The sequence below is a fragment of the Syngnathus acus genome, chromosome 8 (assembly GCF_901709675.1).
Source record: "Syngnathus acus chromosome 8, fSynAcu1.2, whole genome shotgun sequence".
NCBI classification, from domain to species: domain Eukaryota; kingdom Metazoa; phylum Chordata; class Actinopteri; order Syngnathiformes; family Syngnathidae; genus Syngnathus; species Syngnathus acus.
Genome location: NC_051093.1, coordinates 797,093 through 811,759, shown reverse-complemented (window position 1 = coordinate 811,759; position 14,667 = coordinate 797,093). Strand labels below are relative to the sequence as shown.

The 14,667-nt window shown below is 47.1% G+C and overlaps 2 protein-coding genes across 5 annotated transcripts in view; both read left to right on the top strand.

Annotated features, from left to right (window-relative positions):
- Positions 1-7,695, top strand: part of coro7 (coronin 7) — a 36,547-nt gene extending 28,852 nt beyond the window's left edge. For 2 of the 4 annotated variants that reach the window (XM_037257138.1, XM_037257137.1), the window contains 19 exons: positions 1,959-2,013; positions 2,100-2,157; positions 2,390-2,535; positions 2,610-2,708; positions 2,780-2,845; positions 2,926-3,121; positions 3,410-3,585; positions 3,669-3,777; positions 3,849-3,935; positions 4,001-4,143; positions 4,247-4,351; positions 4,464-4,549; positions 4,622-4,763; positions 4,822-4,911; positions 4,986-5,102; positions 5,456-5,591; positions 5,665-5,756; positions 5,829-5,915; positions 6,614-7,695. In XM_037257138.1, the coding sequence (XP_037113033.1) occupies positions 1,959-2,013; positions 2,100-2,157; positions 2,390-2,535; positions 2,610-2,708; positions 2,780-2,845; positions 2,926-3,121; positions 3,410-3,585; positions 3,669-3,777; positions 3,849-3,935; positions 4,001-4,143; positions 4,247-4,351; positions 4,464-4,549; positions 4,622-4,763; positions 4,822-4,911; positions 4,986-5,102; positions 5,456-5,591; positions 5,665-5,756; positions 5,829-5,915; positions 6,614-6,622 (1,999 nt within the window). In that variant the 3' untranslated portion in view covers positions 6,623-7,695. Of the gene's footprint in view, positions 1-1,958; positions 2,014-2,099; positions 2,158-2,389; positions 2,536-2,609; positions 2,709-2,779; positions 2,846-2,925; positions 3,122-3,409; positions 3,586-3,668; positions 3,778-3,848; positions 3,936-4,000; positions 4,144-4,246; positions 4,352-4,463; positions 4,550-4,621; positions 4,764-4,821; positions 4,912-4,985; positions 5,164-5,418; positions 5,592-5,664; positions 5,757-5,828; positions 5,916-6,613 lie in introns of those variants that run through there. The other 2 variants (XR_005098575.1, XR_005098576.1) reach the window with 2 other exon arrangements.
- Positions 7,696-7,985: 290 nt separating this feature from the next.
- pam16 (presequence translocase associated motor 16) lies at positions 7,986-12,092 on the top strand. The gene is made up of 5 exons (XM_037257318.1): positions 7,986-8,124; positions 10,534-10,618; positions 11,246-11,382; positions 11,629-11,694; positions 11,916-12,092. The coding sequence occupies exons 1-5, from the start codon at positions 8,122-8,124 to the stop codon at positions 12,003-12,005; spliced, it is 381 nt and encodes a 126-aa protein (XP_037113213.1). The 5' UTR covers positions 7,986-8,121; the 3' UTR covers positions 12,006-12,092.
- The last annotated feature ends 2,575 nt before the right edge of the window (positions 12,093-14,667 follow it).

Here is a 14,667-nt window from a genome sequence, read left to right as displayed (position 1 = left end):
GTTGGAGGCATGCTGAGAGAAGGGGGGGGTGGCAAGGTGGTGCAGACGGCCGGAAAAGGAGCGCTGTGGGAACTGAGGTGTTTACCAACTCAAACATGGGAAAAAGCTATCCCCTCAACCAAGCACAAGAAAAGAGTTGCAATTGATCAATATTGTTGATGCGTTCATTGGAGCACAAAAGCGCTACTGTGCCAAAGGTAAGAGGATGAAGGAGATTTTCCAGCCGAAGGTATGCCGTCAAGTCTCGTTTGCTGTTTTCCGCAGCGCAGCTCGTGACGAAGCTTAGATATTGTGCAAATGTCTTTGTTTTATGGTGTATGTATTTGTGCAAATGTCTTACCTGTTTTCTCGTCCACGTATTAGAAAAAAGTGGCTGCCAAAATACACCAAAGAGCATGCATGCTTATGTCACACTCTATTCCAGGGATGGGCAAACTACGGCCCGCGGGCCACATCCGGCCCACGGGGCCGTTTAATCCGGCCCGCCAAACCTGAATAAATTGTATTATAAATTTTTTTTGGGTCATTTTCCCTGCAATTACTATGTTTCCCCAGTAGATGGGGAAGCGCCCGCCCGCGCATTTACTCCTGGGAGCCGTGTCAGAAAGCTCGGTGCACACTCACAAGTGCGTGTGCGTGCGTACTCAGTAGTACGTAGTAATTTCATCTATCAGTGCCGAATTTCGAGTGTAGGCTGTGACGTCAATATTCTCGTAATTCGCGCGCTGAGTTTTCAGATACAGTTTTACGCTAATGCCACCCACAAACCTTCCCCTGGAATCCTTCCATTAAAATGAGTGGCCCGAAGAAAAGAAAGGTGGACAGTGAGTGCCGAATGTTAAAAAAGAGTGGACAATTTGGCTCGACCTACGTGTGTGAGAAGACGTTCAGCCACATGAACGTCAACAAAGCCCGTCACAGATCTAGGTTAACGGACCGACACCTCGGCTCTATCCTAAAAATGACCACAACAAATTTTACTCCAGACTATGATGCACTAGCCAAAAAGGGAAACCAACAATACCATTGATATCTTTATTACTTTATTTAGATGTATTCTTTCACTGATTCTTCAAGATGATGTATTTGGTCAGAATGTTTGCCGTTGGATGTGATTTCGCCTCATTAGATAAACATATTTCATAAATCTGACCTGCAGGCGCTGAAGTGATGGAAAATGTTATTCATCATAACAGTGTCTTATTTAATAAGAATCACTGATAGTAGTTTTTTGGTGAAATATTTTTTTAATGTTGTTAATAAATGCATTTGTTTTCAAAAAGCTTTTTTTTAATATCCATGCTTTAGTATCTACTAAAAGTAAAAACCTTTTATGCAATTTATATTACTTCACACAAACACTACATCCATCTGCCCCTGGTTCGGCCCCCCGGTCAAAATTTAGAACCCAATTCGGCCCGCAAGTCAAAACGTTTGCCCACCCCTGCTCTATTCCAAAGGGCTCCGTTTTGAGGAAGGGCACGACCCCCACACTTGACAATTAAGCAACTGCTGAAGTGACTTTTTTTTTCCAAGCAACAAGTCTTGTGGATTTTATTGGCGACTTGCAGAGAGTCCGAGCACATGTTCACCCTTTGCCGCCCACACTGCAAATGAGTGGCGCTTGCTCAAAGCTACAGCTGATGAAACTTCATTGTTGCTGTGGTCTAGCCATCAAGTGAAGTGAAGACTCACAATTCAAAACAGTTTCCAGGCGTCCCCACCTTCTGGAAGAAAAACTGAAGTTGAACAAGGCCTTGAGCTATGGAAAAAAACACGCCATTGCAAGTTTTTCCTTTAGGTGTGTTGCGCCATCTGGCAGTGCATGTGTGCAATGATTGCTCGTTCTTGTCATGGATAGTTGAAAGATGAGGTTTACCATTGTAAATTGCCCCCCCCTGAAAAGATGCCATTAATAAAAAAAGTCCAAGGCTAATGTTTGTCTGTTGTCCTTGCAGAACGCTCATTCCTCTCCTTGATGCAGACACAAGTTTGCTGGTGCTGGCTGGCATGGTAACATTTGTTCATTGTGGAGCCGAACGATCCGGGTTTTGTCTTCTGCGTGGGTTCTAACTTGGAGATGTTTTTTTTCTGCCCAGGGCGACACAGCGGCGGACTGCTTGGAGTTATCCACCTCGGAGCCCTTCCTCTCGCAAGGCCAGTTTTACTCCTCCACTTGGTCAAATGGGCTCGCTTTTTGCTTGTTGTTTTTTTATTTTTTTAACTCAGCTGTAGAAAGTGCCACTCTAGGCATTTCATTAACTGTTAACTGTTGTTATTTTCCATTGTTTTACTATGATTCATGAGAATATGATACACTGTATTTTAATATGCATTGCAAAGTCTCCGCCCGGACACTAATTGTGTCCATTCAACGGTGCAAGTGTAGTGAGCCACTGCGTAAGTGACCTGGCAACCCGCGGCGTGACTGCAGTGCCCAAGCTGGCGCTGGACGTCTTGTCTTGCGAAGTAATGCGAGTGCTCCAGCTGACGGACAGCTGCATCGTTCCCATCAGCTACCAAGTCCCCCGGAAGGTTTGCCTTTTTCGACTCGCCTGCCCACGCTATACAACACCTGCTCGTTTGCTCAAATGCGCCTTTTGCGTCAGAATTGCGGCCACGACTTCCACGCCGACCTCTACCCCGACACGGCGGGCGTCAGTCCAGCCATGACTGCGGCAGAGTGGTGGCGGGGGGGAAACAAGCAGGTCAGCGACGCAAGGCGGTGGATGGACGGATCAACTCAAAGCCTCCAACTATTGCTGCCCTTTCTTCTCAGGTCGACAAAGTCAGCCTCCATCCGGACGAGCGGCCCAGGAAGCATGGTGGCAGCGGTGAGCGCAAGGTGGAAACGGATTGATTTTCTGCCTGCCACTGTTTTGCAGCCAAGAGGAAATGTGCTCAAGTGTTGACTCTTTGCAACAGGACGCGGTCGGCGGGCCTCCGGCCTTCAATGAGCCTCCTGCCTCCAGTGGGCCTCCTGCCTCCGGCGAGAGGCCTGCTCCTCCTCTGAGCACCCCCGACGGCAGCGCGGCCGACTCTTTCTACCCCTCGTCCACCTCGGACTTCGTCCCCTCACCGAGTCCAGGCCAGGCGGCCAAGGCCTTCCACAACTTTCTCGGTCTGAACACACACAAACAAGTGCACATTTGTCCTAGCTCTAAGTGAGTAGCAACGGCGGCAAGCTATGCATCGGCCAAGTGCGCTACAAGCTTCCTCTAGAAGCAGAAACATGGCCATTGAATGAAATGCTCAAATAGCTTTAGCTTTAGAAAAGACGGCGCTCTCCATTTCTACAGCACAATAAAATGTTCGACTTGGTTGTTTATTTAGGTGCGCGTTGACCCAACAGTCTGCATTGCGTGCATTGAATTGAATTTGTGCTCTTTTGGACCGGCGCGACACGCAGGACCGAGCTCCAAGTTTCGACACATCCAGGGCGCGGTGCTGCACCGTGACACGCACATCACCAACGTACGCAACCTCAACCTGACCACACCGGGCGAGTGCGACGAATTCTGCGTCAATCACCAGCGTGTGGCCGTGCCCCTCGCCACGTCCGGCGGTCAGATTGCAGTCTTTGAGGTATGCTGCCCGCCGTAGAGAGCAAAGCCAAAAGCGTGAAAGAAAGATGTGAACCGAGAAACGGGTGGTGGCTTTTCCGCCAGCGCTCCCGACCGGGCAAGTTGCCGGACGCCGCTTTGCCCACTATCCAGAACTCGGTCAATGTGGCGGACCTTTGCTGGGACCCCTTTGACACGCATCGACTCGCTGTGGGTGAGTGAGCGCACGTTTAGTGTCTTCGGGGAAGGCTTTCCCCCAACTTGAATGTGGTCACCTGCGACTAGCTGGCGAGGATTCCAAAATCCGAGTGTGGCGGGTACCGGAGCGTGGCCCCCAAGAGACGCTAACCGAGCCCGAATTGGTCCTGCGAGGTGAGAACGCCAAAAGCCAGGGCACGAGGACGCTTGTGGACAGAAAATCAAGTTCTTGCTTGTAGGCCACACGGAGAAAATCTACTCCATCAAGTTCCACCCTTTGGCCAACGACCTCCTGGCGTCCTCGTCTTACGACCTCACCGTGCGACTGTGGAACCTGCGAGAAGGCCGGCAGGTGCAGCTGCTCACCGGACACCGAGATCAGGTGGCCCACTCAAGTCTTTGCAAAGTGTGTCACCATGTGCTGAAGGCAGAAGCCGCCCTGCGACGCTTTGCTAAGCATGGTAATCCGCCTTGTTTTCCTTCAGGTGTTCTGCATGGCTTGGAGCCCCGATGGCAAGCTGCTGTCCACTGTCTGCAAAGATGGTAAAATTCGCATCTACGACCCACGCAAGTCGGACGCGCCCTTGCAGGTTGGTGCTGGCTTGCAAATGCTGTAAGGTTTTCATGTCGTGTCAACTGAGAAACGCTTCACTGTCAAGTATCAAGACAGGCGGACTGAATACGTGCGTTTCACCAACTCAGGAAGGTCCAGGGCCTGAGGGCCACAGAGGCGCTCGTGTGCTGTGGGTGTGTGAGGGCCGGCACCTGCTGGTGTCTGGATTTAACAGGTACTTTGTTCTTGGACACTTCATGGTGAGTCCATCTCTGCGCTATGTCCACCTGAATGTGTTGCTGTGCAGCCGCAGCGAGCGAGGCCTCTACCTGTACTCAGTCGCCTCGCTATGCTCCGGAGCGGTGGTCAGCGTCTGCGTGGACGTCTCGCCCTCCACGCTCATCCCCTTCTACGACCCGGACACCAGGCTGCTTTTCCTCAGTGGGAAGGTAAGCATGAGAAACTAGAATGCCCATTAAATAGTCAAGGCCTGTTTTTGTCTTCAAGGGGGACACCCGGGTGCGCATTTACCAGCTGCTCCCCGAGGAGCCCTACTTTGTGGAGTGCACCGCATTTAACAGTGCCGAGCCACACAAGGTAAGCGCTCTCATCTTCCAATGGCCGCCCCCTTCCCGGGAGTGTCTCCGACTCTCGACTCTGCTGGAGTGCAGGGCTTGGCCTTCCTCCCCAAGAGCGAATGTAACGTGCGCGAGGTGGAGATAGCCGCGGCCCTGATGCTCACCAAGACCACCGTGGAACCAGTGGTCTTCAAGGTGCCCAGAGTCAGGGTAAGCTCTCAGCCAGCCGCAGCGGGTCTCAGCGAGCCGCAGCGGGTCTCAGCGAGCCGCAGCGGGTCTCAGCGAGCCGCAGCGGATCTCAGCGAGCCGCAGCGGATCTCAGCGAACATGTGCGTGTCCCAATGCCTGAGCGAGTCTCGGCGAGCCAAGCATCCAGCGCAAAGTGACTTTGTGTCTGTCGTGCTTTGGCGCCATCTTGGTGGCGTGAGTTGAGTAGCATTGTGTCCTGATTGGGCACCGACTGGTGGCGTCTGGCTTCCGCGGTGCCAACGATATTGGTCGAGGTGCTACGCATGGTCTTCTTGCGCAACGCCCTTTGGCAACCTTCATGTGTTCCCACGCAGAAAGAGTTTTTCCAGGACGACTTGTACCCAGACACGCCAGCGTGCTGGGAGCCGGCGCTGAGCGCCTCAGCCTGGCTCAGCGGCTCCGACGGCCGGCACAGGAAGATCAGCATGCGGCCCGCTGACATGACACCAGGTACGTCTCTGTAGCCGCTGCGTTAGTTCCTCTCTCCGGCTGTCCAACCAGAGTGTCGCCCATGTGCCGCCAGTCAGCCAAGCCCCCAAAGAGGCCCCGGCGAGGAAGCATATGCCCTCGTCCTTCTACCTGGAGCAGAAGAGTGACGAGCAGAAGAAAGAGGAGGTGAGGTCACGCCTGGCGCGCGAGCAACATCACAGCGCGCATGTTGCTGACGTCTGCTTTGACACGCCGCAGCTCCTGGTGGCCATGGTGGCCAAGCTGGAAAACATGGATGAGCCCTTGCCACAGGACTCCTTTCAGGGGGTCGACGACGACGAGTGGGTGAGCTTGCGTATGGCGCCTCTTTCTAACTCAGCCCATCTAAGCTGCCTGTTTTTCCATCTTCAAAACACTTGGTCCGATAATATTCAAGCCTTTTTGTCTGTGGACACATTTGTTTGTCAGTGGAGATTCACTTTCTCATCTTAGAATAGAATAGAATAGAATAGATCTTTATTGTCATTGTCACACATGTACAACGAAATTTAAAAAGTGCCAACCGATCAGTGCATAAAATAAAAAATAAATAGAATAAAAAGATAAAAAAATACAAGCTAAAAATCCACAGAAGAACATACACAGACATAATCATCCCTTTTTAGCGGCATTTAATGTGACTACCGCTGTAGGGTAAAAACTGTTGGCGAATCTTCTGTTGGATCAATTAATTTTTTCACAAACAAAAGTGAATTTGTCCCTGATATCTGAGAGATCCAGGCACAATCGTCGGCAAAACACGAAAGCGCTTACTGAGGAGCGGAATTTAATCCAAGCAAAGATATTGTCTCTCCTTCCAATTCAATGACGTGACATTGAAACCTGTTTGAGGCATTTATGGCAAAGGACGCGTAGCCCTGGATGCACAAGTTGTTTTGTTAATTTGTGACTCGAGAGAGACGAGCGACTCCGTCCGTCCGTGGGTGCGAACAATTCAAATGTCAACGCGTGACGTGCTTGCGCCATCTTCTTTGCCCTCACAGGATGATTAAAAACGCTCGGAGCCACGACAGAGGACTCTCAAGTACGCTCTCTGCCCTCCGGCGTCACGCCAACAAATCTGGCCGATGGTTTTTGTGTCCATCCTTTGAAATGTTAATATTTCTTTCTTCACTGTATGTTACCAGTTGTTAGCTGGAAGTTTGAATGTGTCTCGGCCTGGTGCAGTGGTGTCTCAGAGGTTGGGGGTTCGATTCCCCGGCTGTTGTGTCCTTCAGCAACATGCTGTAGCCCCACTCACTCGTGATGCTGCATCATCATGAGGAAGTCGGTAGGAAGCACTCGACAAGGGGCAGACCATTTACCATGGAAACATTTGGGACTTCATCTGGCTTTTGGGTCGCTTTGACTCAAGTAAAAAATGATCTTCAAAAGAAAAATGTCACAACGAGAAGTCCAGTTGCAAATTTCAGTTGGTGTCGTTTGCATCATGGGTCTTTTCAGCGAATATATATGTATAAACAAAGATCATGATTATTGTCATCACCTGTTATCTTGTAAAAGCTTTCTGTGTCTTGGATAAAATACTTGTGAGCCAATTCAGTCTTCTTACAAAAGATACAACAGGGTCACATCTATTTCGCCATGAACTGCATTTTTGTACTAATTTTGCTGCTCTCCTTTCCACTTGTATTTCTACTAGTTATATTTGAATATTGTCTACACAGAGGGATATTTGTATACGGTAATTTGGCTTTTTGTAAGGCCTTTTTAAAGAATGCTTCCTCCAAATGTTTTGCTGTTTCCAACTGTCTCTTAAAACCACATCACAGTGTTAGTCAAAAAGTACAATTCAGTCATAACAGACAGAGTGAGTGTCATTTCCAATCAACTGGATCAGCATTTGTTTGCAATCTCCGATGGATGCACGCAAACTTCCGTTCTCGGTGTTGCTGCAATGATATACTGGCATTGCTTGTTCTTCTACTCAGGAGCCACGCTTTGTAATTTACTACTATGGAATCTGGCATCATTTTTTCATACAGCGGAGGGCATTTTATGGTTATACGGTTCATGTTTGGCTTTTGTCAATATAGTCTTAACATTAAAGTGCACTTTGATTCTATTTGTTTGTTCTCGTATTATTAGATCACCATTATATCGCTCTGAAGTGGTGTAAACATTTTTTTAGGTTTCAGTGTCCTTTTGTGAGAAAAGTAAATTTTATTTACATAGCACATAGAATTCACAAAGCGTTCACACAGTTGTACAGTCGATATAAAAAATACAATTTACATTTGACAGGATAAAAACCTAAATAAATATTGTTATACATATATAGTATCTAAGTATATATATTTTCGCTGCACTCAAATTGGTTGTTAAAGGCCTGTGCCAAAAGCTGCAGTTCGTCTTCCTGGCCTTTAGATGTCGACATGCTAAAAGACGACCAGCCAATGATGAACTTTGACACTTCAGCATAACCTTTGATGCTTTTCCTGCATGTGAAAACGGGACCGCCGTCCTGCAAAAGACAAATTCCCACCACGAAATGGTAAGAAAGACTTGCTGTCATTCACGTAAACGCTCCTTGTCAATGTGGATGATGGTGTCGCTTTGCGTTTGTTACAGTCGCGAAAGACGCCCGTCGGATTTGGGTTTCTGAAAAGGAGGACACCTTTTTTTTTTCGGGGGGGGTATGTGTATGTTATCACACAAATGACATGTCTATATAGCAATGGCATTTATTGGCCTGAATAACACAAAACAACATATGTACATTAACCAAAACATATTTATACTAACAAAAACATATGTACACTGAAATTGTTTAGTTTTACAGTTGTACACTAAGAAAAGAAAAAAAAGATGAAATACGGCCATCGGTGCAGCATTTTGGGGGGAAAAATCTTCCTTAACAAGCCAGACGTGCTTTCATTATGCTTAACTGCACAAAAAGCATAACTACCTTCTGCTGCAGTGACGGCTACACTTTGTCACAAAGAAATCTGTGACTTTGGATGCTGAGCTCTCGCCCCTCGCTGTTTTTGTGTGCTTGGTTGTGCCTGCAGGTCGTTGGCACTTTTATTTGCCACAGACACGGAAGTGCCTACCTTACATGTCAAGCACTCAGCTTCGTGAGGATCATGACCCTGGCGAAAGCACGGGAATTTTTTATTCAACAACTCCGTGAAAGTGTATTTTTGTGTCGGCATTGCTTGTAAACACTCGTTGTAGACTGGCTAGCTCAGACATGGGCAAACTACGGCCCGCTAAACCTGAATAAATTGTATTATTGTACATTGTTTTGGGTCATTTTCCCTTCAATGACTGCATTTCCCCAGTAGATAGAGTAACGCCCGCCCGCGCATTTACTCCTGGAAGCCGCGTCAGAAAGCGCCGTGCACACTCGCAAGTGCGTGTACGTACTCAGTAGTACCGACCCGGCGCACTCCGCGCTCTATTTCTATCAGTGCCGAATTTCGAGTGTGGGCTGTGACGTCAGCATTCTCGTAATTCCCGCACAGAGCTTTCAGATAGTTTTACGCCAAAGCCACCCACAAACCTTCCCCTGGAATCCCACCATCAAAATGAGTGGCCCAGGGAAAAGAAAGGTGGACACTGAGTGCCGAGTGTTTAAAAAAAAGAGTTGACAACAAAAAAAAAAAATTCGCTGAAGTCCGATCAATGCCGTTATGTTTGATATGTCAAGAAACGGTTGCAAGGAGTACAATATAGCCATCACTTTGCTACGAAGCATGCTAACTACGCTAGGAGTCAACACATGAACGAGCGGCTACAGTGGTTGACAGCTAATTTGAAGACTCAGCAAAACGTTTTTCACCGACAAACTGCGGATCAAAAGTCAAGGGCAAGCTTATGATGCATCATCTATTTTCGACTAATCTTGACTTTTAAAAATTTTAAGGCCGACTTTATGGAAGTGTTTCCCGTTTCCTCACCTCTGTCACCAGGTGTTTGTGAGTTAAAGCTGTGCTCTGATTTTCAATAAATCTGTCACCGTGTTGCCTTTTTGGTTTCTTTGTTAGTAATTTCTATATTGGTACTTTATTAAGATATATTCTTTCACTGATTCTTCAAGATCATGTATTTGGTCAGAATGTTTGCCGTTTGATGTGATTTCACCTCATTAGATAAACATCTTTCATGAGTCTGACCTGCAGGCGCTGAAGTGATGGAAACTGTTATTCATAATAACAGTGTCTTATTTAATGAGAATCACTGATAGTAGTTTTTCGGTGAAATATTTGTTTTAATGCTGTTAATAAATGCATTTGTTTCCAAAAAGCATTTTTTGAATATCCATGTTTTACTTCCCTACTAAAGGCCAAAACCATTTATGCAATGACCTTTACATGTCGTTTATATTACTTCACACAAACACTACATCCATCTGCTCCTGGTTCAGCCCCCCGGTCAAAATTTAGAAGCCAATTCGGCCCGGAAGTCAAAAGGTTTCTCCACCCTACTTGTTAGCAAAGTGACTAGATTTGAGGAGAAGGGCGCGACTTATTTGTGAACGATAGAGACACGTGGAGACACCGAAGTGGCAATTCTATTGACAATGTACTGTACATGTATTATGTTTGAGGCAGTCGAACAAACCCCCGAATGATTTCGAACTCCCCCCACCCTGGTCATTTTTTTAGGTCTCAAAAATAGGACATGTTCGGGAAAAAGAGGACGTCTGGTCACCCTACTGAAGGACAAGTTGCCGCATTCGAGATTAGTTGTCGTGTGCGTAATGTGTTGTGACGATGTCAGGCGTCGTCAGCATGTGAAATGTAACAGCCCATCGTGCTTTCGGGCGTTTTTATTAGGTGGTTTGTTGTCCTACTAATTGAGCGATTAGTTTGCAAAAATGTCAGTCAGTCATAAAAGCGACATCCAAAGGGCTTACTTGTACCTGCTACGTGTTTATTGTTTTGTTGTCTTTCTCTAGGCCAAGTATTTAGCACAAGTCATCGTGATGGGGGTTCAGGTGGTCGGCCGTGCTTTCGCTCGAGCTCTACAGCAAGAATATGCAGGTAAGCTTCGTCTTTGACATATTTGTGCCACTTTTAACACAGTTTTTGTTTTGTATATCAATTTCTCCTTTGAAATAGTAACTCGACCCCAATAAACCCCCCTCTGTGTTGGTCACGTTTTTGACACCATCTCACACACCATCCTCTTCAGTGGACTCTCCTGCTTTAGCATTAAATTCCCCAACCAATACCCCGCCCTTCACTGGTCAGATCCACCCCGACATATCGCGGGTGTTCCCCAGGGGTCCGTCATTGGGCCTCTTTTCCATTCATGACGTCACCTTTTCCATTTACGATATTTTATGCAAATGTAGCGTTCTTTTCCACTGCTTTGTGGAAGAGACTCAGCTCTAGATTTCTTGTAAATCAAAGTCAAGGCCTCCTCCTAATATCTGTCAAGACACTTTAAATGGCTGAAAACTAGAGTTGGAATTGGAATTCTCCTCAGCTGCACCAAAACAAGGTTACCAGCCTCGTGAGTGACATAGTGAGCTTGAACCCCAAGCTTTGAGGCAGATGTACCAATCGAGCTGTGCTTCAGTGCTGCCCCAGATTGTGCTAAAGTGGTTTCTAAAAAAAATACTAATCCCCTAGTTATGAAAATGGCATGCCTCGCCTTCTTTGCAGCGAGTCAAGCGGCAGCACGAGCACGAAGCAGTGCTGGTCAGCATTCTGCCGCCGCCACCGGCATCTCCGGGATGAGTTTACAAGAAGCTCAGCAGATCCTCAACGTCTCCAAGCTCGAGCCAGAAGAAATCCAGAAGGTCAGGAAAAAAAGTGACACTAACGGGATCTGTAATGTCAACGTTTGGACACAGCAAGCAAAATAATGCTTGACCTGCATTTTCTTTTCACTTACAATTTGCCCTGCACCCAAGTGCCACTTTTTGAAATGTATTCAACGCATTCAACCACCTTTGGGAAGATTAAAAAAAATAAACGAATCCTATCCGTTTCTTAGGATTGAATCTCTCTCACACTGCCAATTATTTGTTTGCTTTCCGTTCCAGAACTACGAGCATCTCTTCAAAGTCAATGACAAGTCTATGGGCGGTTCATTTTACCTACAATCAAAAGTAAGTCTACTTGAGACACTTTTCTCTGTTGCTGTGGTGAGCCGCAAGTTCGCAAATGCAAACGTGACAACGTGTAATGGTTGGGAAAACTGAAGCAATACTTGAAGACCAATCGGTAGGAATCTCTCCCTTGGCCCAAAGCGAATCCCCCCCCCCCATCTAATTGTATTCGCGAGCGTCCTTAGTGTCAGTGTCCATTTTGACTTTCTGTCTCTGTGCAGGTGGTGCGGGCTAAAGAGCGTCTGGACGAGGAACTAAATATCAAAGCGCAACAACAAAAGCATCAATCGCAGCACAGCATGGAAACTTGAAGTACAAAAGAGCAACCATGCCCCCCCCCCCCCCCCCCCCCGTTTCCTCTGTAAATTATACACCAGTAAATGTCAGCCTTTCTCTACCGCTCCTCTCATTGGTTTGAAGTCCTCGGCGGCCGCTGTTCACCAAAAGGTGTTAAATTGGACAGCCATTTTGAATTGTTGTTGTTGACGGGCGGGCGAGTCTTTTAGTACACGGCAGCCCTTTCACAGAGTCATCCATGCTTTGATTTAATCTCGGATCAATTACCGTCATGCAATTTACTTTGGAGGCAGCCAGTCTTTTCTCAGACATCTCCGGTTTGTTCAAATGGCTGACTCTCATCTCCTACATGCGACACACGTAAGAGGGAGTGCATCTCTTCTGGCCTCCTGCCACTAGAGGGAACGCATAACTGCGCTTCTGGCCTCCTGCCACTAGAGGGAACGCATAATAGCTCTTCTGACTTCCCATCACTAGAGGGAGCGCATAACTGCTCTTCTGGTGCCCTGCCACTAGAGCAGGGGTCTCAAACTCCAGTCCTCGGGGGCCGCATTCCTACATGTTTTCCAAGTTTCCCTCGTTAAACACACCTGATTCAAATGATCAGTTCATCATCACGTTCTGCAGGAGCCTGATAATTGAATCAGGTGTGTTTAACGAGGGAAACTTGGAAAACATGTAGGAATGCGGCCCCCGAGGACTGGAGTTTGAGACCCCTGATTTAGGAAGTGATTCGTTCACTAACCCTAACCCTTGTATTTATATTCGCCAATCAAAACATAAAAATCAGACATTTGGTTAACTGCTTTATATGACATGTGTGTGTGTATACTGTATATATATATATATGTGTATATCTATATATATATATATATATCTATATGTATGTAGGCGGCTCGGTGGCGCACTGGGTAGCACGTCCGCCTCACAGTTAGGAGGGTGCGGGTTCGATTCCACCTCCGGCCCTCCCTGTGTGGAGTTTGCATGTTCTCCCCGGGCCTGCGTGGGTTTTCTCCGGGCACTCCGGTTTCCTCCCACATCCCAAAAACATGCTTGGTAGGCCGATTGACGACTCCAAATTGTCCCTAGGTATGAGTGCGAGTGCAAATGGTTGTTTGTCTCTGTGTGCCCTGCGATTGGCTGGCAACCGGTTCAGGGTGTCCCCCGATGACGGCTGGGATAGGCTCCAGCACTCCCGCAACCCCCGTGGGGACTAAGCGGTTCAGAAAATGGATGTGTGTGTGTGTGTGTGTGTGTGTGTGTGTGTGTGTGTGTGTGTGTGTGTGTGTGTGTGTGTGTGTGTGTGTGTGTGTGTGTGTGTGTGTGTGTGTGTGTGTGTGTGTGTGTGTGTGTGTGTGTGTGTGTGTGTGTGTGTGTGTGTGTGTGTGTGTGTGTGTGTGTGTGTGTGTGTGTGTGTGTGTGTGTGTGTGTGTGTGTGTGTGTGTGTGTGTGTGTGTGTGTGTGTGTGTGTGTGTGTGTGTGTGTGTGTGTGTGTGTGTGTGTGTGTGTGTGTGTGTGTGTGTGTGTGTGTGTGTGTGTGTGTGTGTGTGTGTGTGTGTGTGTGTGTGTGTGTGTGTGTGTGTGTGTGTGTGTGTGTGTGTGTGTGTGTGTGTGTGTGTGTGTGTGTGTGTGTGTGTGTGTGTGTGTGTGTGTGTGTGTGTGTGTGTGTGTGTGTGTGTGTGTGTGTGTGTGTGTGTGTGTGTGTGTGTGTGTGTGTGTGTGTGTGTGTGTGTGTGTGTGTGTGTGTGTGTGTGTGTGTGTGTGTGTGTGTGTGTGTGTGTGTGTGTGTGTGTGTGTGTGTGTGTGTGTGTGTGTGTGTGTGTGTGTGTGTGTGTGTGTGTGTGTGTGTGTGTGTGTGTGTTATATGAGTTGGTGTCCCCCAAAATAACAAATGTTGGCATAACGTTTTTTATCAACCTTTCATTCAAACACATTCGGAATAATAACACCATCAACTATAACCCAACAAATACAAAATTAAAACATCAATGTCGGCATAACGTCTGTTGGCTGGTATAGAGGCTTTGCAGTCACGTGGTTTTATCACGTGATTTTGTGTTATGCCGCCATCTTGGCGGTCAACCGGTCAGCTCGTTCCTACGTGTTCGTACAGATTCAGTTTGATTTCTGCGCTACATTTTCACCGATTTCATCCGAATTATGGCTGATTTGCTATCCAATGAAGTTGGGCATTTGGATGAAGAATCCAAGAAACGTTACCGAGAGAAGTTGAACCTTGTTGGCACAACGGATCCGTACCTTTTACCGAGAAGCATGCTAAATTCACCTGAGCATTTTGCAACAGCCGACCTGCCTGATCTCTCATATCCAGATATTTATAATTACCTCGTCGATTCACCATCTCCGTACACTGGAAAGGACCTTAAGGCATACAAGAGTCTGGATGCCTACAAGTATTTTACAGCAGGTTTTGTGCATGATGGGCTGATATGGCAGATTCCAAACAGAATCGATTTCTTCTCATGACCAAGGTAAGGAAAATATCATATTGAAATCTGAGAAATTAATTCCTACAATAAAACATTACATAATTTCCAACTATTCAATATAGAGCATTTGCAACAATTTCTACAAAAATACTTTTTAGAATTCATGCTTGATAATTCCTTTTGGTCTCTTGCTCAAAATGAACCAGGTTTAAATTTTCAAGCTAAT